The 27,638-nt window shown below is 47.2% G+C and overlaps 1 protein-coding gene across 1 annotated transcript in view; it reads left to right on the top strand.

Annotated features, from left to right (window-relative positions):
• Window positions 1–3,675: 3,675 nt before the first annotated feature.
• The window catches only part of Col23a1 (collagen type XXIII alpha 1 chain), a 284,377-nt gene continuing 260,414 nt past the window's right edge, over window positions 3,676–27,638 (top strand). Inside the window, exon 1 of the mRNA XM_038325420.2 lies at window positions 3,676–3,936. Within this exon, the coding sequence (XP_038181348.2) occupies window positions 3,676–3,936 (261 nt within the window). The remainder of the gene's footprint in view (window positions 3,937–27,638) is intronic.

The following is a 27,638-nucleotide window of genomic DNA, read 5'->3' as shown; positions in this document are numbered from 1 at the left end:
CATCTGCTCTATCTGGTTTTCTGAACTGGTGGACAGGAAGACCCCCCTGGCCTGTAGGATTTGTTTGCATTTAGAATTCCAATCATCCTGGTCTGTTAGCCTACTCTCTGGGAGCCTAGATTTCCAGCCCTCTCCCCTGCAGCTCTGAACTGCCTTGCCCTCTTAGACTACCACAGCCACTCAGCTCTTCTACTGTAGGCCAGGCCTGACTGAGGCCTTCTTGCACTGTGCCCTGGGAAGTCTCCAGAGTCCTTGAGTTCCCTGTTACCTATCTCCCAAAGGTCACCATCCTCTTGTTGCCAATGTCCAGTGCCTTGCAATGTGCCATGTAGTTTTACTGACTTTGAACAGAGTAAAGCCAGATGGTCCCCATTAGTACCTGCTTTTTTGAAAGGCTGAAAACAGGGTCTGAAGGCTAAGTAGCTTGCTTCAGTTGTACTGCCAGCTGGCCGACCAGGACTAGAGTCACTGAGTGAAGACCTGGTGGCTTTTCTTCAGTAACAATCTCACCATGTAATTGTCTCTTAAAACCTTAGAACTTAAACTTTGGGAGGAGGTACCCGGAAATACACAGCATCCTTGAGCAACATTGTGAACACATTCAGACCCTTTGGTTATCCGAGTTAGCAATGAGTATCAGCTGGGGAAAGTTAGTTCACATTTCTGTTCCAATTATAATGCACAGAGAGGTATGGCTAGGTGGCCCATGTCTCCCTGCCCCTAGTGTAGAATCGTAGTAGCCCCTGGTGAGCAGGCGCAGTTACTCCTAAAGCCACCTGTACAGAATTCAAAGTGGGAGGCAGCAAGACAGAGCTCGCAATTCATGGGTCCCTTGCTCCCTTGGCATGCATAACGCAGAGATGAGAGAAGAGCAAATGCCAGATCTTCACAATTGTGAAGTTGGGTCACAGCTGTTGAGTCATGGTGCCATTCTTGCTTCTAACCTAGGTTCTTAGACCCATGTGTTCTTACCAAAAACACAGCATCACAGAGAGGTACCCTGACTAATGTACCACATCCCTAAATTATTTCACCAGTGCCTTCAAAGGCAGTTCCAGTATTTCAAGGCTGACTCCTTCAGGATGCAGTACTAGCCAGTGAGGTCATGGTCATGGACTCACCCCACTTCTTTGGCTAATAACTTGATTACATGATTGAGTGTGTTGTATGAGATTTCATACCTGTGTGTTACCTGTTATGTGAACATCGTGCAGGCGGCTGAGACTCTGTAAATAGGAAAGAAGCCCACACCTGGAATAGTTATCTTTGTGAAAGACAGACCCTCTGGCTCTTCCTTCACTGAGAGACTCCAAAGTAATCCAGGTGGCCAGTTGGTCTCTGAGAAGTGCCATGCAGGGGAAAGAGTGTTATCACTGACAAGTTGGCAGTCAGAGGCAGCAGCAGCTCAATGGAATGTATGATAGGTTGGGTGCAGATCTGCCCTCTATACTGCACTTAGTGGGCTCCTGACTTATAGGTTTGATCAATGGGGGTCTCCAGCAGGAGACAGAGTATTTCTTCTTCTAGCTCCTTCCCCCACTAAGCCATGGTTCACAAAGGCTGTGTCCACAGGCAAAGGTCACAGCTCCTGCTGAGCAGACTTCTTAAAGTACCTGACTTTCCACAGACTGCCCAGCAGGCTTCTCCTCTCACCCCTTCAGCTAGGGATAAAAATGGCTTCCCACTACTGGGAGCCTGAGAGTGCTCACCCTACCCCCTGCTGGCTTCCCTCATTGCCACCGTGAAGCCTGTCTACAGTCAAGCTGGCTTTTATCACCTGTTCTGAGGGTGCCGCCTTTTACTTCTAGAACCCTAACTGACAACAAGTAACTGAGTGTTTTCTTTCTTGCTTTTCCAATTGAGAATTGCCAACAGTAAACTGATTTTTCATCTTACTTTACTTACCAAGTGTTTATTGAGTGTGGACTATGGACCAGATAGTGTTCTGTAAGAAGACAGTGGCGCATGAAACAAGGGGATACAGTTAAAAGGTAACTTGGGACAGCTGTCCCCATCCCAATTAATCATGAGGGGAACTGAGGATGAGCCCCTTAGATTGATTGGGCAGCCCGTGATGGGCTCTGGAAACCTTGACTTCAAGATTAGCAGCTTGCTCTTCACAGTCTGAGAGGAAGCTAATCCACATAGCCGACAAGAATAAAGGCCCGGGGAGCAATGAGTTTGGCCTGTTCAATCTACAGAAGCTTCTAGAACGGCAGTACCCATTAATATTGACACATAGGAAGTGGGGAATTACCTTTTAGAGAGAATTGAGTTAACTTGTAATACAGTGTTGGCCTCTTTTCAGACTTCAGTAGACTGTCGGGTTTGCTTAGCAAGTGGTTTTCAGACTATTGGGCACACGTTCAATTTTCTCACTGGGCCAAAACTGTATAATCACTACCAGGAACTCACTTTACCTGAGGCCACAGCTAGGGAGTTGTGGGAAATTGCACCCTTGCTTCAGTTCAGTGGGTCTTGAGGGCAGGGAACTTTTCCCTCTGATTAGGTGGGGAGTACGAGTGTTGCTGGGATTTTCAACGGGCTTAATAAATACAGAATGGATAATGTAGCCACAGGAATTAAGCAGACAACCAGGAGATTCAGGGAGGGAAGGTGGCAAGTATTCATGACTGACTGTTCTCAGATGTACAGGTATCACAGGAGTTAGTGCAACAGTTACTTGAAATCCATTTGAGGTAAAATATGCCTTGGGAGGCGGTCACCAGTTAAAACCTGGGTTCCAACTTCAGCCTCTCTGGTCACCCCTGTAAGTAAATGCCTTCGTGTAACCGTAGTTAACTCAATAAATATGATGCATTCCAGATTTCGGTTTGGTCCAAGTTTTACCCTTCAGAATTCAAGTTCAAAAAGTTTAGGGCTCCTTTCCCTTTTATCTTTGTCTGTTTTCCGAACTAAACGCTCCCTCTGGGTCAGCTCCCTCCAAAGTATGATCATTTCTGTCTAGTGCCCATGCCTGACATTATAGTGAGAACAATGGCTGTAAGAAGTGTCTGCTTTCCCCCGTTTCTTCCCTCCTCTTCCCTTATTATTCTCCTTATTTCTCCTTCCTTCCTCTTTCCTCCTTCCTCCATCTTCTCGAGAGCTCTCATCCTTTTCTTCCTCTATTCTCTCTGGTTCTCTACCAAGTCTTTCCTTACCCACGCGCAGGGGCCGCTTTCGGCCACCAAGCGGCGCTCAGCGACCGTTTAGGACTGACTTCTAACTTTCCCATAGGGTTCCAAGTTTTGGTTTGCAAGTGTCAGAAAGGTCAATCTGCAAGTTTGGGGATTGCTCCTAGGACACGAACCGCGCCGCAACCTCAAGAGGGCTGCGGGAGAGCCGAGACTAGACGTGTCTGGCCCCTCGGGTAGAAGCGGCCGGGCACCGGGACGCGCTCGCCAGGACCGGTGTGGTGAGGACCCGGAGCCGCCAAGCCGGTGAGCGCCGGGGGCCCCCGCCCTCCCCGACCGGCCGCTCCTCCCCTGGGTGGGTCCCCGCGCCTTTTCTGGCGGGGTCTATTTGCATAGAGAGAACTGCCCGCAGTGGCCGCTGCGTTGGAGAGGGCGACGAGGGGGGCGTGCGCGATCCGAGGCCACTGGGACGCCGATCCCCGCAGCCGCCGACCTGAAGTCGCCTCCAGCCGCAGCGCCTACACAGAGCCGGCTGGTCACCATGGGCGCAGACGAGCGCCCAGCGGGCGGGGGAGGCGCGCAGGACCCCGGCGCGGGCTGCGGGGCCCGAGTGCTGGGCGCGCTGTGCTTGCTGCTGTCGGTGGGCTCCGCCGCCGCCTGCCTGCTGCTGGGGGCCCAGGCGGCCGCACTGCACGATCGAGTGGCGGCGCTAGAGCAGGAGCGCGAGATGTTGCGACGTGCGGGGCCGTCTGGAGCCCTGACCGCCTGGGCCGAAACGCACCTGGAGCGCCTGCTGCGGGAGGTGAGACGCACGATGGCCGGCCGGGGATGTTCCGCTATGCGCCAGGGTGGGGGAGTGTGGGGGCGCGGGGGCGGCGTGATCGTCACCCCTAGGAATGGGGCTCACCCAATGGATTGCACGGGGGTCGCTGGTCCTGAGGTGTCCTGCTCTCTAGCTCCGGTGCCGGGACTTATATCTGTAGGAAAAACAATCCAAAGGGCCCGTTTAGGGGACACGCAGGAGCGAGGGTAAGGTAAGACCTTGGAATAACAGTCCTGAGAGCAGCGGTTCTACTGAAGTGTGCGCTCAGACCCACTGTCTCCCGCCTGATCCCAGCGCCCGAGACACTGAGGAGGCTCATGTGTCCCCACGCCTAGTCGGCCTGTAACAGCCCAGACCCATCAAAGCTCGGTTCCCCGGGAAGGTTTGGCTGGGAGCGACTCAGGCTTGGAAGTGCTGTTCTTAAGCTGACCGGCTGAAAACCTCGCCTCTGCACAGCTAGGACGCAGCTGAGCTGCCTATCCGTGCATTTGTCTACTGCGATCTCCACAGCGCACTCCAACGCGTCTTAAATTTGTTTTCTGAGGGTTAAGACTGCTGTTGTCAGCCGGGCTTGGTGGCTCATCTGTAAAACCAGAGCTTGGTAGGCTAGGAGCTGACTTAAGCTATATAGTTAAGATCCAGGTCCAGCCTGGGCTACAGAATAAGACGTAAAACAACAGCAGTGGAACATGAGTGGCGCGCGCCTTTAATCCCAGTACTTTGGAGGCAGAGGCAGGTGGGTATCTGTGAGTTTGAGGCCAGCCTGTCTGGGACAGCTAGAGCTATATAGTGAGACCCTGTCTCGAGAAATAATAATAATAATAATAGTAGTAGTAGTAGTCGTAGTCGTAGTCGTAGTCGTAGTCGTAGTAGTAGTAGTAGTAAAAAAGATGGTCACTTTACACTCGGGCCTCTGAGCCTGGGCATCTGATACATTGGGCAGAAGCTCAACCTTTCGTGCACTTTCGTGCAGCAAGCCTCTTTCCTGTGAACTATGGCAGACACCAGCATACTAGCCAGTGTTTTTCTTGATTCTGTTTCCCTTGTGGGAATGTTTATCCTCCTGGGTATGGTGGCTGTCCCAGATCTAAGGTGGGGATGTTGGAAGGGGTTCGCTCCTAAGCACTGTAGAAAGTGAACCTTGCTTCATGGTAGAAGAAGCAGGAAGGCAGGTGAGCTATCTACCATCCATTCCTAAACGGGATCCATCTGTGATCTTTGTTACTATACTGGACTGCACTGGGGGTGTAGCTCAGTGGTGGTGGCTTGCTTAGCACGTTCAAGGTCTTGGGTTGTAGCCCTGGAATCAGATACATATATTGAGCTGGGTACCTGAGGTGGGGTAAATTTGGGGTTTCAGAAGGAATGGAAGAACTCTAGACTTAGCCTACCCGTTCCCCACAGTTCCCTCTCAGTCACTTCAATAAGCCAGTATTACCTCTCTGCTCCGTTCTGGGCAAAATTGCTGCTTCCTGAATGATTTCCTCTTTCCCTTCTTGAAAGTGCCTGCAGAAGGCAGAGCCCTGCCAGCAACTTATGGCAGTAGTTTCATAATTGCCACCATCATCCTCTGTCAACCCCCTGGAGACCTGGGTGTTGAACTGTTTTGTGGAGGGCAGTTACTTTCTACCTGTGACTACCCCAACCATGCTGTCCTTTCTTTGTCTTTTTCTTTTTCTTCTTTTTTTTTCCTTTTTTCTTTTTTTCTTTTTCAAGACAGAGTTTCTTTGTGTAACCCTGGCTGTCCTGGAACTCACTCTGTAGACCAGGCTGGCCTCGAACTCACAGAGATCCTCCTGCCTCTGCCTCCCTGAGTGCTGTAATTAAAGGCATGCGCCACCACCGCCTGGCTCATACTGTCCTTTCTAACGAGAAGAATAAACCACAAACTGTGACAAGGAAACCAGAAATTTCTGGAAGACCCTGTATGAAGAGCTCACAGGTTTTGTTCAAACTAATTAGGGATGGATTTGTGAGGAAGCACGAACACATGCGGGCGGGTGCGCGCGCGCACGCACGCGCGCGCGCGCGCGCGCACACATACACAGGAGTGTTGATATCTTGTGGGTGGGGATGGACCTGGGACCTTGCACAAGCTTGACTCTCTACCGCTGAACAAGGCCTCTAGTCCAGACGTCGTCTCTTTAGTCCCACGGTCTCCTCCTGTTTCTCCTGTCCTTCCCCCGTCTTCTCTTTCTTCCCCTCATCTTCATCCTTCTCTTCCTTCCTCTCCCTTCTCTTTTTCCCATTCTTTTCCTCTTCCTCCTCGTCCTTTTGTTTCTCCCTTTCTCCCTTGCTATCACCCTTACTTCTCTTTTCTATGAAATATTATTTTTTGAGATAGAGTCTTGCTCTATAGTCCACGCTTGCCCGGGAATCACTGTGTAGCCCAGCCTGATCTCAAATTTTCAGGGATCCTCTTGCCTCTGTCTCCAGAATGCTGAGATTACAGGCATGTGCTACCATGCTAAGCCTCATACTTTTTTTCCCTCGCTAAGGCAGGGTCTTTCTTGTTATGTGGCCCTGGCTGGCCTTGAACTCAATGCTGGCTTCCTACCTTGAATTTTAAAGGCATAGGAAAAAAATTCAGGCCCTGAGATACCCACCCCTACCCACTGAGAACTGCTGCACTCTTCAACACGCGGTGCCGTGGCTATGTTTCCGTGTTCCGAAGCACTGCAGCGCTGAGTCAGAGAAGACCCAGCACCAACACTTCAAGGGGTTTTGTCTGCTGGCGGTGTCTCTATCCCTAGTGACAAGGCCTCACTCTCCCTGCGTGCCATTTGGTTCCTGCTGCTTGTTAAGTGTTTCTGAGCCAGGAAGTGATGGCGCAAGCCTTTAATCCCAGTACTCATAGGCAGAGACAGGCGGATCTCTGTGAGTTCGAGGCCAGCCTGGACTACAGCATGAGTTCCAGGGCAGGCACCAAAGCTACACAGAGAAATCCTGTCTCGAAAAACAAAAAAACAAAACAAAACAAAAAGTTTCTGGACGGGAAATGCACACACTGATCATGATGGGAGACCTGCGGGAGGCACTTTCTGGGGAGCCCACGGTTAGCTTGACCTCGATGTGTATATAGGTTTTCTAATCGTGAGGTAAGGAGGATAAATACTTATCAAACTGAACATCTCTTAGGGAAAGGATGCTTGGATTCAGCGTGTTTCCTAGCTTGCTTTGCTCCCTGAGAAGCCCCTTTTTAAGTCACTGCTGAAGTAACTATGTATATACAAGTGCCTTCCATTTGCCCTTTAACCAATAAAGTCATGTGTAGAGGATCCGAATCAGAAATTATGTCCAAATTTTAAAAAAGAAATTTCTTGCCAACCACATACAAGTTTAATGTCAGGGGGAATAAAATGAGTCAACAAAAGCCACTGTTTATAGGGGACCCACTGTCCCTGTTCCCTTGGGAACAGAACCATGACATCAGTTTTTCTGGGGCTGGCTGATGTGCCTGATAACGTAGCTACAGAGGGAATATTCATGTTCTGTCGTGATTATCGAAGGACCCTTCCTCCAGTACATATGGGAAAGAAAGGACTTTCAGAATATCAAAACAAGATCTCTAAGCAAGAGCCATTAAAGGCAGTATCTTTAGTTGGATCTAAAAATATTCATGCAAAACCAAACATCTCTTCTGCTTTGAAAGTGCCTTAAGGAACTGCCCAATTAATCACCAGCCCAGCAATTACATCTCCAGCTACAGTGTTGCAGAAGCTGAGAATCCAGGATGCATAGCTTTCATACTGCAGCAAAAAGATTAGTGCAAAGGATTAAAGCAATACTTGGTTGTGTTCAGAGGAGGCCCTTTCCAGCCTAGAGTGGATTTGTTGTTGGCCCTTGGCCTTCTATTGTCCAGACCAGTTTGGAAACAAGAAAAGCCCAGAGAATTGGAGAAAAGTCTCCTCTCTTCTTTCTACTTTCCTTCCTACGTGTATTGGCTGTGTTACTCTCAAATCCAGAAGCTAGGGTGGCTTTCTCAGTCTCTCTGGTAGTCAGCTTCCCAGAGCTGCTCTGTGGAGTCTCTGTTAATAAAGAAGCCTAGAAATGGGGTATAAATCAGCTCTGACTCGTTTCCTTGACATTTCCCAGCTAACAGCCGGCCCCCCCCCCCAAAGAAGTTTCCTTCCAATTACTTTCTGGCACACTGACTTTCTCTTTCTTTACTTTCTTTCTTTTCTTACTTTCTCTTTCCTCTTGCCTCTAAAACTTTTTTTTTAATGCTGCCATTTGGGAGAGCTTCATAATAATAGCAACGTGTTTAGAAGAAGCCAACTGTGTGGGGTGTTCTCTCCAAAGACACGTTAGAGTTGTTAAATTGGTCATTTTCAGGCTGACTTTGAAGATGAGGAGCAAGGCAGGTTCCTGGGAGGGGAGTGGGGCGCTCTGGGAGCTGACTGAATTCTGCCACGGGACCTAGCAGGGCGACGCTGCACATGGTGCTCACCCCAAGAAGGGACTTTGAGACCGGGCCCCGACATTTATAAGCTGTCATTCAGGTTATTCAGCTTCCGGCGCTTCGGCCTCCTTTTCCTAACACAGTGATCTAACGTATAATGAGAAGCCAGCCAACTGATGCCGGGGCCACTCCTGGTTGATGCTAGCGAGGTTTAGGATGTAGATTGAGATAATTCTCCAAAGGCTCATGCCCCTGAGAGCCTAGTTAAACCAGGATGCCGGGAAAGAGAGGTGGTGCGGGCCTTTAAAGAGGTGGTGGAGCCAAGCTGGGGTCCTTAGGTCAGTCTTGGGCATGCTGACCTTTAGATTAGAGGCCGCCATCCTGTCCTGACTTCCTGATGGCTCTGGGATTCATACTCTCCCCTTTCATCCTCTGCTGCTTTCTCTTCCTCTCCCTCCCTGCCATCATACCATCTGCCAATAGGTCATGACCAGAGGCAAAAAGAAAGAGGCTGCCTGATCTTGCCCTTTCTGTCTGCAAAAGTGTGCTAACTGCCTTTTCTTTATAAAATAGCCCATCTCTGCTATTATATTATAATAACAAAAACTAGGTCAATAGTCAGACAAGGTCTCACTATGTAGTCCAGACTGGCTTTGAACTCACTATGTAGCCTAGGCTGATCTCAAATGTGCAGTTCTCCTGCCTCAGCCTCCTCAGTGCTGGAATTGTGAACATGTACCACCAAGCCGAAGAGTAGATATGCTTTTGATGGCAGGTAACGGGATGCCTTGTAAATGGTAACTCGATTCGTGAAATAACCAGGCCAGCTTGAAGATAAACAATTATATTTTTACTTAAGGGGAAACTCACGCCATTAGAATGGAAAGTCCAAGCTCCCCTGTGTCCCGCAGGAATCACCCAGAGAGAGCAAGCACCTGGTCCGTCCCAGTTTTTCTTCCTGGGCTCCAGGTAGCCACACCTTAACTAGGTTCCACTTCTTAGAGGTGATTGGTTAACAAACCTTCCCCCATCACCTTCCCCTTTTGTGTAAACAAGATCGATCCAAACCCAATACAACTGTATACAATAGGAACAGATACCAAATATAAAATTACAAACAATATAAGCAATATTAAGCAAGGAACACATAACAAAAGTTTTAATAAACATTCTTTTGCACCGGAAATAAGCTTGGCTAAATCATGAGGAAGGTAACTACAACTATCTAATCTTCAACCCCATCTAAGATATGAGAAGGGAAATAATATTACTTGAGTAAGCAGGAAGTGCAATCAAGCAACTTCCAAAATGTGCAACAAATGACAGAGACAACTGGCTACCTGGGCAATCACCCAAAGTCTCATTTGCAATGTTGAAGCAACCAATTTTGGCTAAGGCCTAAAATGACTGACAGGCCATTTTCAAAGGCAATAAACTTTTCAAAACTATCTTATCCTGTCTTGGCAGGATTTGACAGTCCTGTTTTATCCATTTATGGATACTATGTATCTTGTCAGTGGTTGAGGTATGGGCATATCTTTGTCCAAAAGTTAATTCTGCCAAGAAAACAAGCTCCAGGTGGAATGTCTTTGGTGCTCAACGTTCTCTCGGGAAAAAATCGGTGCTGCCAGGAGCAATTATGTCTCTCTTCAACAGAACAGTTATTTAAATGCCACTTTCTACAGCTCTTTAAAGTGGTTGAAGATTATCTATCTATGCAGAATATAATCTCTATGTATCTAAAGAACCTGATATCTATCTATGCAGAATATAATCTCTTATGTAGCTAAAGAACCTGATTAGTATGACAAACATAGATGACTTTTGATCTATAATTCTTAATACCTATATAACTTAAAGACTAAGACAATAAACAACTGTGCAATAAATGAGGATAATGACCTCCAAATGTAAACAATGTATAAGTATCTTGATCAGAGGTAGAAATGTACACTGCAATATTGTAAATATATATATCAATATATAAAATGTTTTAAACAGAGGTAGAAGCATGTATGCATACAATATTCAATATAATTTAACTTTATCAATATACAAGAATCTATACAAATGTAATTGTCTATAAGTAATAACTCACAAGTATGCACTCTATTGCTCACTATTATTATTAGTGTGAGTAAGCTCATACCAATCTATTATCCCATCCAATTTCTCCCTTTTTTTTCTTTTCAAAGAGATCCCTGAATCTATAAAATTCCTCCCTCAACCCTCAGCTGTATACCAATTATAATCAACCCCCAAATGAAGTCCCTCCCTAACCCTGAGGACAAACTTTGTTGGGAGAGGGGATGTTGTCTTTTAGAATTACTGGGAAGGCAGGTAAAACTCTGGGGAAGCTATCCTGGAGATTTTTTACATACTGACGAGGTTAAATTTTGCCTTTTTACCTTTTGTTTTTGGTCATCAAATGTGATAATTTTTTTCAATCTTTTTAAATCTGTTTACCATTGCCTTTTATAATGTCTGGACCTCCTGTATGAAGTCTGTCCAGTAGATATAATGTCTCATGATGGAGGAGAGTTATCTGTCATGTTACTTTCATTGGTTAATTAATAAAGAAAACTGCCTTAGCCCTTTAAGAGAACAGAAAATTAGGTAGGCAGAGTAGACAGAACAGAATTCTGGGAAAGAGTTGGGGAGCCGCTTCAGGCAGTCTCCATAGTGAGTCTCCATGCTTCTCCTCTCCGAGATGGACGCAGGTTAAGATCTCTCCTGGTAAGCCACATCTCATGGTGCTACACGGATTACTAAATATGGGTTAAAGGAAGATGTGAGAATTAACCAATAAGAGGCTACAGATAATGGGCCAGGCAGTGTTTAAAAGAATACAGTTTCCGTGTAATTATTTTGGGTAAAGCTAGCCGGCGGTCAGGTGGCGGGACGCAGCCCCGCCGCTTCCTTCTACAGTCTCATCCTTGGACATAATCTTTATGGCATGCACATTACCTTATTGAAGAGACATTTTATCAGTCAATCTGTCATGCCTCCTTGACAGAGTCCTATTAATACATTTAACAGTGTGAATTTTCTCAAATAATGTTTTAGCACCCACTGTCATGGACTGGGTTTTATGTGCCAAATCAGCTGTTTCCTTTTCTAGAGTGCTGAACCTCTCTTTCAATAAATTACTATTAGTCTGTACCTTTTCCAAAAATATCTCAGTTGACCGAGCCTTATTAAGTAAAGTCTTAGTATCCTTTAGATGTACAATCTCTTTTTTGAAAAGTTTGTTATCAGTCTGTACCACTTTTAAAAGCATCTCATTTGAGTTTTGTTATTTAAAGTGTTTATTCTCCTCTAGATGTACGACCTCCTTTTTAAGAAGTTTTGTACCAGTCTGTACCATGTTTAAAAGTACCTCAGTTGACTGAAAATTGTTAGCTAAGGTGGTCGGGTAAGCTGGTATGGTATTTGTATGACCTTCACATGTCCTTCATCACCCTTCAGATCAACTTGAAATTCCCCGCAACTCCTAATATGATGTAAGTGGTTGACATCATGTATTGGTTAAGTATTAAAAGCAAAAGAAAATGAAAACCATACCCATCTGGTACAGACGTAGCTTTCCCCTAGTGTTATCTGTTTATTATTGTGGGGTGTGGGGATGTTTACCAGGGCCTATATGTGAAGGCCAGAGGACAACTTTGTGGGGTGGGGTCAGTTCTCTCCTTCAGCTTTACCTGGTGGTTTGTTTGATTGCCAACTTTATGCAACCTAAAATCACCTGAGAAGAGAGTCTCAGTGTCGGGCATGTCTGGAGGGGATTATCTTGATTGCCTTAGCTGATGTGGAAAGATTCAGCCTGAAAGTGGGCTGAATTTGTTCATCAATTTGGGAACTTGGGCTAAGTGGAGAAGGCCAGCTGAGCACAGACACGCACGGTCCGTTTCTCTCTGGTCTTGACTGTGATGTGACGAGCTGTTTGAAGTTCCTGATGTCTTGGCTTCCCCAAAGGAAGGGACAATAGCCTGAAAAGGAAGGGAAAGTAAACGCCTTCTCCCCCAAGCTACCTTTGTCAGGGTGTTTCATCCCAGCGACAGAAAACAGACAAGAACAGGTGGGGTTTGAGAATCAGCTCCAACCCTGGTCACCAGGTCCATGCAGCAAGCTCCCTCTACCTGCTTTTTGCTGTTCCCCTCTACCAGAGTGTTTTGATCCATAGTTCCTTGAACCAGCAAATACAGAACTTCAGATATGGAGGGCTGAGCATATTAGGAAATAATCACACAAACACGGCTATCTTCCCCAAAATGTATCTTATTTCTTTTCTTTCTTTTTTTTGTGACACTCAGACTCAAGTCTTCTATATGCTAGACATGCATATTACTATTATTAGTAATATATTAGTAATAGACTAGCTATTACTGAGCTACCCAACCCTTTACTCTTGTGTATTTTTTTTCCATTTTTGAGACAGGCTCTCACTATGTAGCCTGGGCTGGCTTCAGACACCTGCTCCACCTACCTCTGCCTCCCAAACGCTGGCATTACAAATGATGCCATTGCGCCTGGCTCCAAAACATGTCTTGGTTCAAAATAAGCCACCTTTCTGGTAATGATCACTCTTCACCCTGACAGAGGAGCTGTGTGTTTGCTTTTTTTATTTTTAAATAATTCCTCACAAAATCCTCCATGGGAAGACTGGAGTTCAGCTCATTTAAAGCAAGGAGCAATGCCATTTACATCCCACGTTTATGCTTTTGAACTTTACATCAAAATTGCTTTTCTAGATAATATGTGGTATTTGTGGCTATTAATTTCTTAGACCTTTTGGGGGTTTTGTTGTGAATTTGTTTTGTTTTTCTAGACAGGGTTTCTCTGTGTGTAGTCCTGGCTGTCCTGGGACTCGCTCTGTAGACCAGGCTGGCCTTGAACTTGCAGAGATCTGCCTGCCTCTGTGTCCCACATGTTGTGATTAAAGGTGTGCACCACCATCATACAGCTAACCTTTATTTCTACGTGTATGGGTAGTCTATCTGCATGTCTGTCTGTATAGCAAAGCATGCAGTGCCTGCAGAGGCCAGAAGGGGGCGTTAGATGCCGTAGGATTAGAGTTACACACGGCTGTGAGACACCATGTGAATGCTGGGAATCAAACCTCAGTCCTCTGGAAGAGCAACCAGTGCTCTTAACTGCTGAGCCATCTCTCCAGCCCCTTTATGGTCTTGTTTAATGGCTACATAGTATCCCAGAAAACCTGAATCGAACTATACACATGGTATGTACAGTGAGGTCTCCTCCATGTAATTTTTGGCACAGGCAGGGGCATGGTTCTGTGAGGAAACTGTGTATATCAGTGTCTGCTATTCTTTGGGATGTAGGATAAATAGATAAGGAAGACCATCCCTAGGGCTTTGAAAAGGTTTTGTTTTAACTTATTTTATTATTTGTTTATTTTGGCACTAGGGCCTTGTCAATAGTTGGCACTTTATCACTGTGTTGGTCAGGCCAATTCACACAAACTAGAGTCACCTGCGAGACCCTCAGTTGAGGAACTGCCTCCATCAGATTGGTCTGTAGGTCAGTCTATAGGGCGTATTCTTGATGAGTGATTGGCTCCCGTGGTAGGGCACCTGGGCTGGTGGGCCTGGATGGTATAAAAGAACAGGCTAATCAGATTAGTAAGCAATGTTACTGCATGACCTCTGCTTCAGTTCCTACCTCCGGGTTCCTGCCTCCACTTCCCTCAATACTAGACCGTGACTCGTAAGCCAAATAAAAAACCCTTTTGTCCCCCAGGTTAATGCAGCGACAGAGAGTGAAACCAGGACAAACACAGAGCTTCATCCTCAGTCTTTGCCTTAACATTTCTTTTTCCCTGACCCCGCCTCCTCCTGTGGTCCTCTGAAGCTGTTGTCCATCATGAGGTCCTGCCTCTAGCTTCACGACGGGCAAAGTTGGTTTCATGTCCTTCTTTGCGTTTGTCCCCAACTAAAAGAAAAAAAAAAAAAAGGCCCTTACAAGAGAGATAGAAAAAGCCAAAGATTTCTTCCCAGAATCGGGCGCTGTGGCAGAAGGTGACAGAGACCTTTTTAAATGGTGTGTGGCAGCGCCAGGCACCAGGGTCTATTCTATGCTTGACTTCTAAATTTGCAGATGACAGTTAAATCGGTCTGGGAAAGTTTTCTGGTGGCCATACACAGCCTCCAGTTCTTGCTTGGCCCACATGTAGAGTCAGAATTAATCTTTATTTTTATTTTTTATGCTTATTTATTTATGTATCGTGTGTGGGTTACATATGGAGGTCAGAGGACAACCCAAGGAAGTTGTTGGGTTTGTTTTTTTTTTTTTTTCCTCTTCGGGAAATGGGTTCCAAGGATCGAGCTCACATGACCAAGTCTGGCTACAAGTGCCTCTACCCGCTGTGCCATCTCGCAAGCCCCAGCTTTAATCTGTAATTGTTGACACAAGCATTCAGAGGAACATCTCTTCATCATGTCCAGAAACATATTTGGGGATTTAGCACGAACCGCTGGAGAGAGAAATGGGTTTACAGATGTAGTTTACAGAAAGTCACAGCAGTGCATGGCCTAGAGAAAGGCAACTGAAGCCCTCTCCCTCCCTCTGACAACCCACGATTTCCTGGCGCTGCTGGAGATGGAACTGAGGCATCTCATTATGGGCAATTGCTCCACCACCAGACTACACTTTGGCCTCTTTTAGATGCCCACCTGCATGGATGGTTTTGCATGGATGGCTTCCAGCTTCTCACTAGCATCTCCAGTGGCCTCTGCTCCTTCCATTCGGGGAGGAAGGAGTCACCCTCCCCGAGAGGAGCAGCAACGTCTGAACATCTGAGCGTGTACTTCTGAACCCATCCCCCACACTTCTTGCCTCGTGCCCTTTGCCCAGCCCTTTGACCTACCTGTGGGAAGCTGCCATTGAGTGCAGAGTAGCAGGGACAGCAGCCTGTTCTGCTGGTGTACACACTTTGCAGACATCTGTAAGTGGTGGGTATACGGAAGACATTAGCCTTAAGCAGACCCAGGTCCCCATGCCAGCTCTGCCGTTTCTCAGCTTGGTGACTTTGGGTAACTGACTTTTTCTAAACTTCAGTTTGCTCGTCTGTTAAGCAGGGATTGTAGTGCCTGCCTGGCATGGTTTCCGTGGGAGTAAAGTGGGAAGTGCTCTGTGCATTGTGAGCACTCTAAGGGCACTCGGTCCCAGAATGCCTTCATTGAACCCAGAAAGAATGGCCGTGTAGGCCTGTTGGCTAACTGTTAGCTGGGCATAGTGGTACACATCCCAGTTCTCGGGAGGCTGAGGCAGCATAGTTTGAGGGCAGATGGATTCCTGTGTATGAATTCACAGTGAGACTTTGATTCAAAATACCCCAAGCAAAGCAAAGTACAATACAAACTGAACACTGTGATCCTGCTATCCTATTAAAGCCATACAATGAAATATATATATATATATACATACACACACACACACACACACACACACACACACACACATATTAACACACCTTTAGGTTTGAGTCCCCAGGGCCGAGGCTCGTTGCTTGGTAGTAGAGAGACAGCAAACACAGAACTGATCTCATGACCCCATTTTTCTGGGTTTCTCGTTTGTGCAGGAGGAGAGACTTCCCACATAATTAAAAAGTCGTATTTATGACCAAAAATAAAAGCCTAAGCGCTCATGGAAAGAACTATGCATTTGTCATTGTGATGGGCAAAAGACCAGTGCATTTGCTATGATGGCTGAGTTAGCCTGGCTCTGCGGCTGCACGGTGCAGCACAAACACGCCTAAGTGCTCGTGATAAACCTGGAGAGCCGAAGGCTTCACACATCTGCTTCAGTTCACATTTGTAAATGAGAGAATTTATTTCCCTGATGTAGCCAGGAAATCTGGGCCGAGGGGCCAGGCGGGGGTGCTTTCAGATGGGCAGTGTGAACATCCAATGTGGGATTTATTTCCAACTTTGAGTTGTGAAACAAATCATAAAACAATTAGAATGCAGTCTGGCTTTTTTTTTAAAAGAAACAATTTAAATAAAATTGACTCGAGTTTGGTCCTCCAGGGGAAAAAACACTCCACCAAGAAGGCAGGGCCTGTGCATTTGTGTAGCTACCTTTTGTGTGGTGAAGGTCTGCTGTGGTCCCCGATGTCTTGTCCTCAGACCCCAGTTGTGGTACAGGCGATGAAGAGCATTCCCGTGGTGACAGTAGGCTAGTAACACGTAAGAACACGACATGATGTAAAGGAGCAAAACTGTCTGTGCTTATGAGTGTGTGTCTGTATGTGTGTACCTGGGTATATAGATATGCACCAGCATGTATGTGTGAGTGCATGCCTGTGTGTGACCATATGCATGCATGTGAAACGGTATATTGTGTGAGTACCTGCCTGTATGTGACTGTAGGTGAGTGTGCATGCTTGCATGTGAGTGTGGCTAGATTTCTGCATGTGTGAGCATAAGTGCACACATGCATGGATGTGAGAGTTTGTGCATATGTGTGGGTGTGTGCGAGTTGGTCTGCATGAACCTACATGTGGGGACCTGCAAAGGAATCCAGCAGAGTGACTATCATTTGCCCACATGGGACCAGCTAGCCTGTGCTCTTTGGTAGAAACTTTTCTACCTAGGTTCTCCCAAGAACCCCCCCGCAGTGGGCACTGTGTAGCTCCTTTGTGGGAATTGCAGCTGGCTTTTCTAGGCCCCAACTTGCTCTGCTGAGAAAAGGGTGGCAGAACCTGCCTCACTGGATCTCTGTGGGGATGCAGGGGGCTCTCTTAGGTTTTCTCCAGCAGGGTGCAGGGAAGCCATGGGGCCCTTAAGACCCTCACCTCTGCCTTGCTAACCTGGAGTTGTGGCTACAGGACTGCTAATGTCTAGTGCAGAAGACCTTTTGGGAAGCTCACTAGCTGTTCTCTGGGGCCTCACTTGGCCCTGCTCCCTGGTCCTGGCAGACTCCTTGCTGCTCCTTTGTTTAGTCCGTGAAAGGTTCTGGTGGGCAGTCTGGAAGAGCAGAGTCAGGACGGGGTTGTCTTTGAGACCTGGTGGGCATTAGTGTGCTAAGCTGCCATGACTAAGCACCACTGGCTGGGTGGCTTGAGTAGCAGGAATGGATTTTCTCTTAACTCTGGCAACCAGAAGTCTGGCATCACAGTGTTGACAGGGTTGCTCTCTTCTGAGGCTGCTCTTGGCTTGCACATGGCTGTGTTGTTGCTGTATCTGCCTGTCAGCTTCCTGCATTGTGTGTCTGTGTCTTGGTCCCCTCTTATTAGGACACTGACCTCTTGGGTCAGGGTCTACTCTTGTGTCCACTTCATTTTGCCTCAATTATCTCTCAAATTTTCAGTATCAGGCACATTCTGAGCTACTGGGGATCAGGACTTCATCATAGAAATTTGATGGGAACACCAGTTAGCCCATGACATCATCAAATTCGAGTTTGCTGTGTGAAAGGGAACTACCGGGTGTGTTCATCCCAAAGCATTGTGACATGATATGTCATCTCCAGAGGTTATGCTCCGAAACTGTGTAATTGATTTACAGAAAAACACATGTTTTTACATGTATGCATGCATGTAAAGGTGTGAATGCATGTGTGTGTGTGTGTTTGTGTGCGTGCACACATGCTGGAGTCTGATGTCAGCTGTCTTCCTCAGTTACTCTCTATATGTTTTTAAATTAACATTAGATTTCAGGCCATCAAGATGGCTCTGAGCAGGTAAAAAAATATATTTTATTTATTTGTTTATAACTAGCAAGAATTTATTCTCTTCTATCATGTGTGTGTCAGGCTAATCATCAAACTGTGTAACCACCTTTCTCTGCTGACAAGCTTTCCCCTGAGCCTAGAGATCAGGTTAGGTTAGAGACCTCAAACCCTAGAGACCATCCTGTCTCCTCTCTGGTGCTGGGATTCCCATCTCACACCTTCATTCCTGGGTTTTCGTGAGCTCTGGGGAACCAAAGCCAAGTCTTCATCCTTGCAGGGCAAACATTTTACCCCCTGGGTCATTTCCTCAGGTTCTAGCGTTTTAAGTAAACTTGATAGTTTCATGTTCAGCCATAGTCGTAACTGTCCTCAGCCACTGCAATCTACCTGCTTGGATGCAGACGCTGTGATGAGCTGGAAGCAGAGAGCGGATGCTTAGTTTTAGGCAGGGTCTGACAAGCGCCCGAGACCGTAGAGACCCTGAATGTCATGTGCAGGAGGCTCAGCCTGTCTGTCTCCCAGCAGCCTGAGGAGTCTCCTCACGCAGCCAAAAGCTGTGGTAGAAAGCCTCTATCCAGCAGGAGGGCCTCAGAAGGGATCTCTTCCTGTCAGCTCTGTGTGAGGAACCCTCACAGTGGGTCCAATGGGACGTGATGCGTGCCCAGCAAAGCGAATGAATAGGAACACGAACGGAGGGTTCCCAAGGAACTGGGTTTTGTTCGTAGACCACCCCTTTCAATACATTAGCGTGCACTTTGAAACACGCAGTCTTCAGGAAATCTGCCTGCTGATGTGGTTTGGAAGAGAGTGGCTCGGCGAGCTGATGGGAGTCACTGATTAAAGCCACATTCCTTCCAGAAGAGTCTGGCAGCTCTGCCAAACGCCTGGGCCAGCCCAGCGGCTCTCCAGTTCCTGTTTGCCTTTGCAGGGAGGTTTTACCTGTTACTGGGGGTTGCCGGGGAGTGGGCACCTGAAGCTCAGCGAGATGCTCGCTGACCCCAGAACACCTGCCTATGGTCCCCCAAACCGCCCGAGCCTTTGGAAGTGAGGACCTGGAACTATTTCATTGTTTTCCTTCATTTGTGATTGGCCTACAAGGACGTTCACTTAAGTTATACAACTTGATACATTTCGATACATTTGCCGGCTTGGGACCTTTCCAACAATCAAGTTCTTGCCTTTAGCTGCTGCGCTCCAAATTTCTTCATGCTTGCTTGATGTTTCTTCTTTCCATCCCTCTGCCAGCCCATCAAGAATCACTGAATTTCTGTTACTTTTGATTAGGTTTAGTTCTTCTTTAAAAAAAAAAAAAACCACTTCTTTATTTAGTGTGTGTATGGGCATGTTGAAGTCAAAGGACAACTTGCAGGGGTGGGATCTGTCCTTCCACCTTGTAGGTCCTGGGGACTGAGCTCAGGGTGTTAGGCTGGACCGCAGACACCTTTCCTTAGTGAGCCATCTTGCCAGGCCTTGTTTTGTTTTGTATTTTGAGACAGGAGCTTACACCATAGCCCAGGCTAGCCTCAACTCATACGTCGCCCCACTTCCAGCTCACCGTGATCTTCCTGCCTGGGTGTTGGGATTAGAAGTGTGAGCCATCATGTCCAGCCAGGACTTCACTCTTTAAACCAGGTTGGCCTAGGACTTTCTATGTAGCCTGGAGTAGACTTGAGCTCATGGCAATGCTCCAGGCCTAGCCTCCTGAGTGCTGGTACTAGACACCTCCTACCACACCTGGCTCACGGGTTAAGAAACTACTGAATTGTTCAGAGCTGTTTCACCTAGCATTTTGTTTTGTTTTTGTTTGTTTATTTGTTGGTTTGTTTTTCGAGATGGTTTCTCTGTGTTACAGCCCTGACTGTCCTGGAACTCACTTTGTGGACCAAGCTGGCTTCAAACTCACAGAGATCCACCTGCCTCTTCCTCCTAATTCCTAGATTAAAGGCATGTGCTGCCACCACCTGGCTCACTTCAGATTCTTGTCAGCATTATGTGAGAATTCTGAGAACCACATCCTATACACCTCCTCCACCCACTAACATTCTCTTTATTATTGATTTTAGCAATCTGATTATGATATAGAATGCAACTCTAGCTCATGCTGAAAATCCTCCTGCCTCAGCCTTTCACATGCTGGGATTACAGACATGAGTCACCATACCTAGCTAACAACCCCCCTAGTGTGTGTGTGTGTGTGTGTGTGTGTGTGTGTGTGTGTGTGTGCGTGGTCCACGTGTGGTACAGAGGTCAGAGGCCAACCTTTGAGAGTCTGTTCTCTCCTTCCTCCATGGGTCCCAGGGATCAATCTCAGGTTGTCAGGCTTGTTCAGCAAACACTTTCTCCTGCTGAGCCATCTTGCTGGCCTCCAGCTACAGACTCTCTTATTGCTCATCTTTGTGTTCTACTGAGATTCTTGGATAAATGGGTTTGTAGCTTCCATCATATCAGAAAACGTTCTCGAACTTTGCCTCCTCAAATGTTTCTTTCAACTCTCTTCTCCTCCGGTGGCTCCACTCCATGTAGTTAGCCTCCCGAAGCCCACAGTCCCTGCCTCTCTTCTCTGTTTTCCTTTTTCAAGAAGTTCTTTCTGTGTTCGGTGCGAATGCTTTCTATTATCCCTAGCTTCGCTGGTCTTCTCTTTCGCGGTTAATCTGCCATTAGTTCCCCCGTTGTGTTCTTCGTGTCAGACACGGCTGTTTTCACCTCCAGGATTCTGATTTGGGTCTCTGTGACGTCCTTGGTGTCCCCCCCCCCCCCCTTCTGGAACACATGCGCACAGTTGCAGTAGCTGTCTTATGTCTCCGTGCTAATTCCAACATCTGTGGCCGTTGTGGAGTTTTGATTAATTGATTTTTCTCATCCTGGACCCCATTTTCCTGGTGGTAATTTCTACTGAGTGTTGGAGTTTCAAAGTTGGTATAAATATTCATGAGTTTTGCTGTCATAGCTCAAAATGGAGCTTTCGGGACTGAGAGTGGAGCTCGATGGTTGTGTGTTTGAATTACGTTTTAGTATATGCGTGTGTGTTCACGTGTGTGTCTCTGTGGGGGGTCTCTATGTATCTGTGTGTGTGTGTGTCTGTGTGTGAGGGGGTTCATGTTCCATGGCACATGTATGGAGGTCAGAGGAAAACTTGCTGGAGTCAGTTTTCTCCTTCTATCATGTAAGTCCCAGGGTTGAACTCAAGTTATCCGGTTTGGGAGCATGTCCCTTTACCTACTGAGCCATCCTGGGCCCGTAGTTCAGTCTGAGTAGAACTTGCCAAGCATGTATGAGACAATCCCCAACACTGTGTAAACTGAATAGCATGAATCGCATCAGTAATTCCAGCTCTTGAGAGGTAGAGGCAGAGAGACAGGAAGTTCAAGGTTATCCTCAGCCACTGAGGGAAATCAAGGCCAGCATGGGCTAGAGAGCCTGTCTCAAAACAAGCAAGGAAAAATAACCTTTAAAAAACCAAATCAAGAAATGTAGCTCAGTTTCCAATAGAGAGAATTCGTTGTCATGGCAACATGGGAGCGCGCACGCACACAGATGTGGATGGCATGGGACAGCGGTTCAGTGTGGCCCTCGCTAACATGTGTTGCACATGCCACCATAGGCATGCTCACGTCAGTATCACCACAAACACGTATGTAAGATGTGTGCTGTGACCATAGCGATGATGTCACTATACGAATGGGATGTTTTTGCTCCATTACAATGTTACAGGAACATTTGTGTGTGCCAGTGACACACAGCGTAACCTGAGATTGATTGTCCCCTCTTGCTGAGGCAGGACCCTCCAGGTGCCCTTTGTGGCATATTTTGGAGAACTGCTTTATGGTGTCCACTCCAGGACACGGTGTCCTTTGGTTCCCTGAGTGTGTTCTAGCTGCTGTTCCCTGTAGTCCTTTCCAGTAGTTCTCCTGACCCCGGATAGTTTCCTCACCCACTTCTACTCACAGGGACTGTCCTTACTACCTGAATGGGCCCTCGGCAGATCTCTGTGGCTGTCTCACGGGCAGCGGATCTCTGTGACTGTCCCACAGGCAGCGGATCTCTGTGACTGTTCCATGAGCAGCGGATCTCTGTGACTGTCTCATGGGCAGCAGATCTCTGTGACTGTCTCATGGGCAGCCTATCTCTGTGACTGTCTCATGGGCAGCGGATCTCTGTGACTGTCTCATGGGCAGCGGATCTCTGTGACTGTCTCACAGGCAGCCTATCTCTGTGACTGTCCCATGGGCAGCGGATCTCTGTGGCTGTCCCATGGGCATCCAATCTCTGTGGCTGTCTCACAGGATGGTCATGGTCCTCCCAGTGATGGCTTTGGCTCCAAACTAGGCGCTTCTGGCTTTGCTTGCTCATAGCCTCCTTCTTGGATGGGAATAAACCCGTCCCTCGTTATCCCAAGTTTGTGTGCTTTTCTATTCAGCCCTAATATGCATGAAGAACACTTTCAGCGCCGTTTATCCGCAGCCCTGTGAGAAACAGCTTAGCTGACCAGAGCACATGGTTTGGGTATCATTTCTTTTGTCTTTACAATTTGCAAAGTAGCTGGTGCCAGCCACAGCCCTCACCTTCTTCGAGGTCCTAACATACGAGAATTCTCCTTTCCTCATGGTTTTGCTTTCCATGACTCAAGTTGCCCGTGACTAATGACAGTCTGAATATAATGAGTATTTAAAAAAAAAACAAAAAACAAAAAACCTTCTACATTTCCAGCTGCGTGCTGCTCTGGGGAAAGTGGTGAAATCTCACACCATCCTCTGATTCTAGGATATGAATCATGTTTTTCCCCACTGCATCTACACTGTATGTTCTACCCACCTGGCATTTTCAGGGCTCGATGGCCTAGAATCACCTGAGGCACACGATTGTCCTCCTGAGGAGTGTCCGAAGGTCACTAGTAACCTAACTCTGTGTCACAATTCCTGATCATTCTCCTTGGCCATCTCATCACGTAGGCAAGGTATCATGTCATATAGATAGCATCCTGAGAACGACAGGACAGCACAACCCAGTGTTCTGAGAGAGCACAGCACTTTTAACACGCTTTGTTGCGGGATATTGCTATAGTTGTCCTGCTTTATTGTTAGTATGAGTCTTTTCTATCCAGTGAACTTTACAAGTGTGTGCAGAAAACTATTGTTTCTGTGGGATTTGGTACTGTTTGCAGTATTCAGCATCCACAAGGCTCGTGGCATGAATCCCTGCAGAAGAGGGAGGACCTTGGAGCCACGGTGATATAGTTAGATTTGTTGGTCACTACCTGTGTTCCGTCTTGGGATCCTCTGGCTTCCTAGGTGCCTTTTGGTTTTAGTTGCTGTCCATCCATTAGAGTCCATGCTCTCTGATGTTCAGCCCTATGCTGAACCAGTTCATAATCATATTCACCTGTGGTCCAGACAGACAGACTCGACCACCTGTGTGACCTGTACTCAGTGTCTTCCACTCAGTCAACCTTTCTCAAGCATAGCCCTGGTTTCTATCAGAATAGTTTTGGGGGACATGTGTGTGTGGGGGGGGGTATATACTCAGAGGCATGTGTGTGTGAGCACAGCTGCATGGGTGTGCATGCATGCACATGTATGCACATGTACATGGAGGTCAGAGATCCACCTCAGGTGTCATTCTGTAGAAGTACTCTACCTGGTTTTTTGAGACCCTCACTGGGACCTGGGGCCCACTGATTTGTCCAGACTGGCTTCCCAACAAGCCCTGGGAACCTGCCTGTCTCTGCTGTCCCAGTACTACACTGAAAGCATGTTCTGGTACTGCACCTAGCTTTTTATATGGATGCCGGGGATTGAACTCAGGTATTCACGCTTGCATAGTAGCATTTTATCAACTGAACTGAACTGGCCCCACAACTCCCAGGACCCGGCTTTTGGGAGACATGAAAATTGCTTGGAAGCAGCAGAAGTCATCTTGCTTTGGCTTGGAGTCAGTTGGCACTACGATTTGGACCTAGATCAAACACTTTTCTTCTCCTAGTCTCATTTCCCCCATCTGTAGGTGTCACCAGGAGGCTTGAAGACCGTTGATGGTACTTCAGTGCTGCTGTTACCATCAGCATCAGCAGCTTCTCCGTATTTGGAGTGGTGGGGAAATGCTGTACCCTCATTAGTGCTAGCAGTGATGTGACCTGTATATATCTTTCCTCTTGAAGGAGAAATGGGGGCAGAAAATATGTGGTTTGGTCCCAGGTAAGCCTTCGTTCCGCTGTTTGTGGAACCTGTGATCCACATGAACCAATCCTGCAGTTGACTGACTTGTCTTTGTTTAAAAGGGAAAAAAAATCAAAAAGACCCTTCAGTTGAATATGATGGCACACGCCTGCAATTCCAGCACTTGGGAGGTGGAAGCAGGAGGATGGGGAGTTCAAGGTCATCCTCACCTACATCGCAACTCTGTCTCAGAAAAGAAATTGACTGAGCACTGTAGCACACGCCTTTATTCCCACACTTAGGGCAGAGGCAGGAGGAATCTCCTGAGTTCCAGGCTAGCCTGATCTACACATCGAGTTCCAAGCTGACGTTGCTATATAGTGAGACCCAGTCTCCAAAGACAGCACCCACAGGGCAGCCTCGGAAGCCCCGCTTGGCTCTTGTGCTTCTTTGAAAGTTTTTCTATTCTTCTGAGAGGACTACACCAGAACAACACAGAACTTCTAACACTTCAGTTTTTCTTTCTCACTGTTGAGGATCAAACCGTACACTCGGTAAATATTCTACTACTGAATATCCCTAGAATAGAATAACGTATGGGGCGTGCGTGCGTGTGTGTGTGTGTGTGTGTGTGCGCGCGCGCGCGTGCGCGCAAGTGGTGTGTATATCTCTCTGTGTGTGAATATGTGTGTATTCACATGTGTTCTCATGCATGTGGAAGCCATGTTGACATCAGGTACCCCCACTTTAGGTGTTGAGGCAGTCCCTTAAAGCCACAGGTTGCCACTCCAGCTAGCCTAGCTCTCCCACTTGCGACCCCCCTCCCTGCCCCCGTCTGCTCTTGAGCTGAGGTTACAGGTGGACCACCATATCCATCCAGCATTTACGTGATGCTCTGAACGCCAGTCCTCATCCGTGCATGCATGTGCAACTGAACTGTCTGCCCAGATCCAGAATTAACCCATTAAATAAGCCACTGCAGTCTCAGTTCGGCTCTGTTTGGATGCTACTTAGGCCGTGTTATAAACCTGATTCCTTGCTACACTCGTTTTCCTAACGCTGTTTCTTGACTGTAATGGCTTTATCAAGGGAATCTCCATTCTTTCCTAATACCCAAAAATACTTTTTTTTTCTTTTGTTGATTTACTTCTTGGGGTTTATTTTGAAGAAAAGTCCCTAGAGTAGGGATTTTCAGCCAAAAGATAGGAATGTTTTATGGTTGCATTTACGGCAGGCATTTCACTGAAATAAATCATCGCACACTTTTACTATTGTTTTCTTTTTATCTTTGAACTGGGGTCTCAATATGTAGTTCAGGCTGGTCTAAAATTCCTGGATTCAAGCAATCCTCCTGCCTCATACCCCAGAAGAGCAGAGTAGCTGGGACTATGGGTGTATGCCAAATTCAGCTCAATTCTTTTGTTTTAAAGAAAAATTTTTATAATTTTAAAGTGTGTGGGGGGGGTGTGTGGGGTGTGTGTGTGTGTGTGTGTGTGTGTGTGTGTGTGTGTACAGGTGAGTACAGGTGATTGCAAGAATCGAATGTTCCTGGAGCTGGAGTTAGAGGTGGTTGTGACTGCCTGACATGGCTACTGGGAATCAAACTCGGGTCCTCTGGAAAAGCAGTACGTGCTCTTAGCTGATGAGCCATTTCTCCAACCCCATTAACTCATTGTTTTCTTGTGTACTCATCTGTGGTTCCCATCTATTCAAAACCGTTTGAGATGTGAGCAGACGTTTTGAGCTCTTACAGGCCATTAATAAATATATCAACAGATCACAGTGGGAAATTGAGATTTTCCCTTATTCGTTGTTCCCCTGTGAGTTGCCTCCAAACTCCCTGTTTTCCTCTCTGGGCTTCTGGAGAGGAACACTCCCAAAGCTTCTTGCCTGTTCTCAGAAATTCATCCTTTGTTTACTGTGCAAGGAAGGCCATGTTTGCGTTTGGAAACCCAGGGCCATATTGTATGCAGATGCCGGGGTACCGCCAGAAAATGGAACGAAAAGAGTCGAGGCCTTTAAATCACATTTTAGAAGTCTGGACACAAAAGAGTCTCTTAGAATTTAAAAAGAAAAAAGCATAAAGATTTTGGGATTGAGTTTCTAACTCAAACATTTCCTGTGGAGTTCAGCTGTGTTTTCAAACTCCTCGATGGGGAGGGGCTGGAGTTGAGGCAAGGAGGGAGGGGGAGGGAAGGAGGAAGGGAGAGAGGAGTGAGGAAGGGAAGGAGGGAGGGAGGGGCAGAACCCCCAGATAAAACTGCATGTTCATGACCTATTGAGAAAAACGAATGTGTACAGGGAGGCAGGATAGGACACAACACAAAAACTCAACCCCAGTGGCCTGGGAAACTCCTGGTAGCCTTTGCCAGGAGTGCTTTTCTCTCATGTGTAATTCCCACGTGAGTTTTTATTTTAAGATGAGCATAGCTTTAAAGTCACTGTGTGCCCCTCAGCTCTTGCCCTGTAAGAGAGCAATCCAGGTGCGACCGGCGTTGTTAAAAGGTCATCTCCAACATCGGATGCTTTGTTCCGAAGGGAATGAAGACCTGCTGTTACGTCTAGCTTAGAGAGCTGCCTGCACAGTGAGCTACTGCGGCTAAAGGATTCTTTCCTTTTGGAAACTACTGTAGAATGTCTGCAGAGACTTGGGGAAAGAGTCCTGAGGTCCTGCCTAGGCCTGCAGTTTCTGTGCAGGCTCACTTCCTGTTCAGCAGGGATAGGAGGAGATGTCCCGGTACACAAGTCTCAGACCCTTAGCGAGGCTGAAAATGAGAGATGACTGATGTTTGCTGCTGTCCCTGATGGAGCAGGCCTCCTGCTAAGGGATAGGGCTTCTGGGGGTTGGGCCTGGCTCACAGGGGCTAGCTTGGGTACTCTAGACTAGAGCAGAAGTCTAGGTCCAGAGGGAGCTGAGAATCTGATGCCATTATCCTTTCAGGACTTGAGCCCTGGCTCATCTGGGATGAGATGGTGGGCCAGCTTCTTCCAAGCTTACATCTCTCTTGGGACAACTTTTAATGCTGGCCCCAGAAGTTGCTCTATGGCTGGATAGCTCAGTGGTACAGCATGTGTTTAGCCGGCAGCAGGTTCTGGATTCAATTCCCAGCAACCAAAGATTTTCCGGGAGGTCAGCTCAGGCCACGAGCGCACCAGAGCTGTCCCTGTGAGTTACCACAGTAGCATGCCACCCCTGTGGCATTTCTTTCCTTCTCTCCCATGTCCAGCACAGGGCTGGGCATGCATGGAGACTTTTGTTCAATTCTACTGAACCGAAATATCTAGGCCAAGGATCCCCTGGGAAGGAAGAAAGGAAAATGTCATAGTGAATTAGGCCAGGATCCCAAGACTATGGGAGAGAGGGTCTGTGGAGATTCCTGGGTGAAGAGAGGACAGCTCTTGGGTACCCAGAGGACCAGTTTTAATCCACCCCT

This window comes from Arvicola amphibius, chromosome 4 (assembly GCF_903992535.2).
Source record: "Arvicola amphibius chromosome 4, mArvAmp1.2, whole genome shotgun sequence".
Lineage (NCBI taxonomy): Eukaryota > Metazoa > Chordata > Mammalia > Rodentia > Cricetidae > Arvicola > Arvicola amphibius.
Note: the sequence above shows the minus strand (reverse complement) of the source record. Positions and strands in the feature narration are given on the sequence as shown.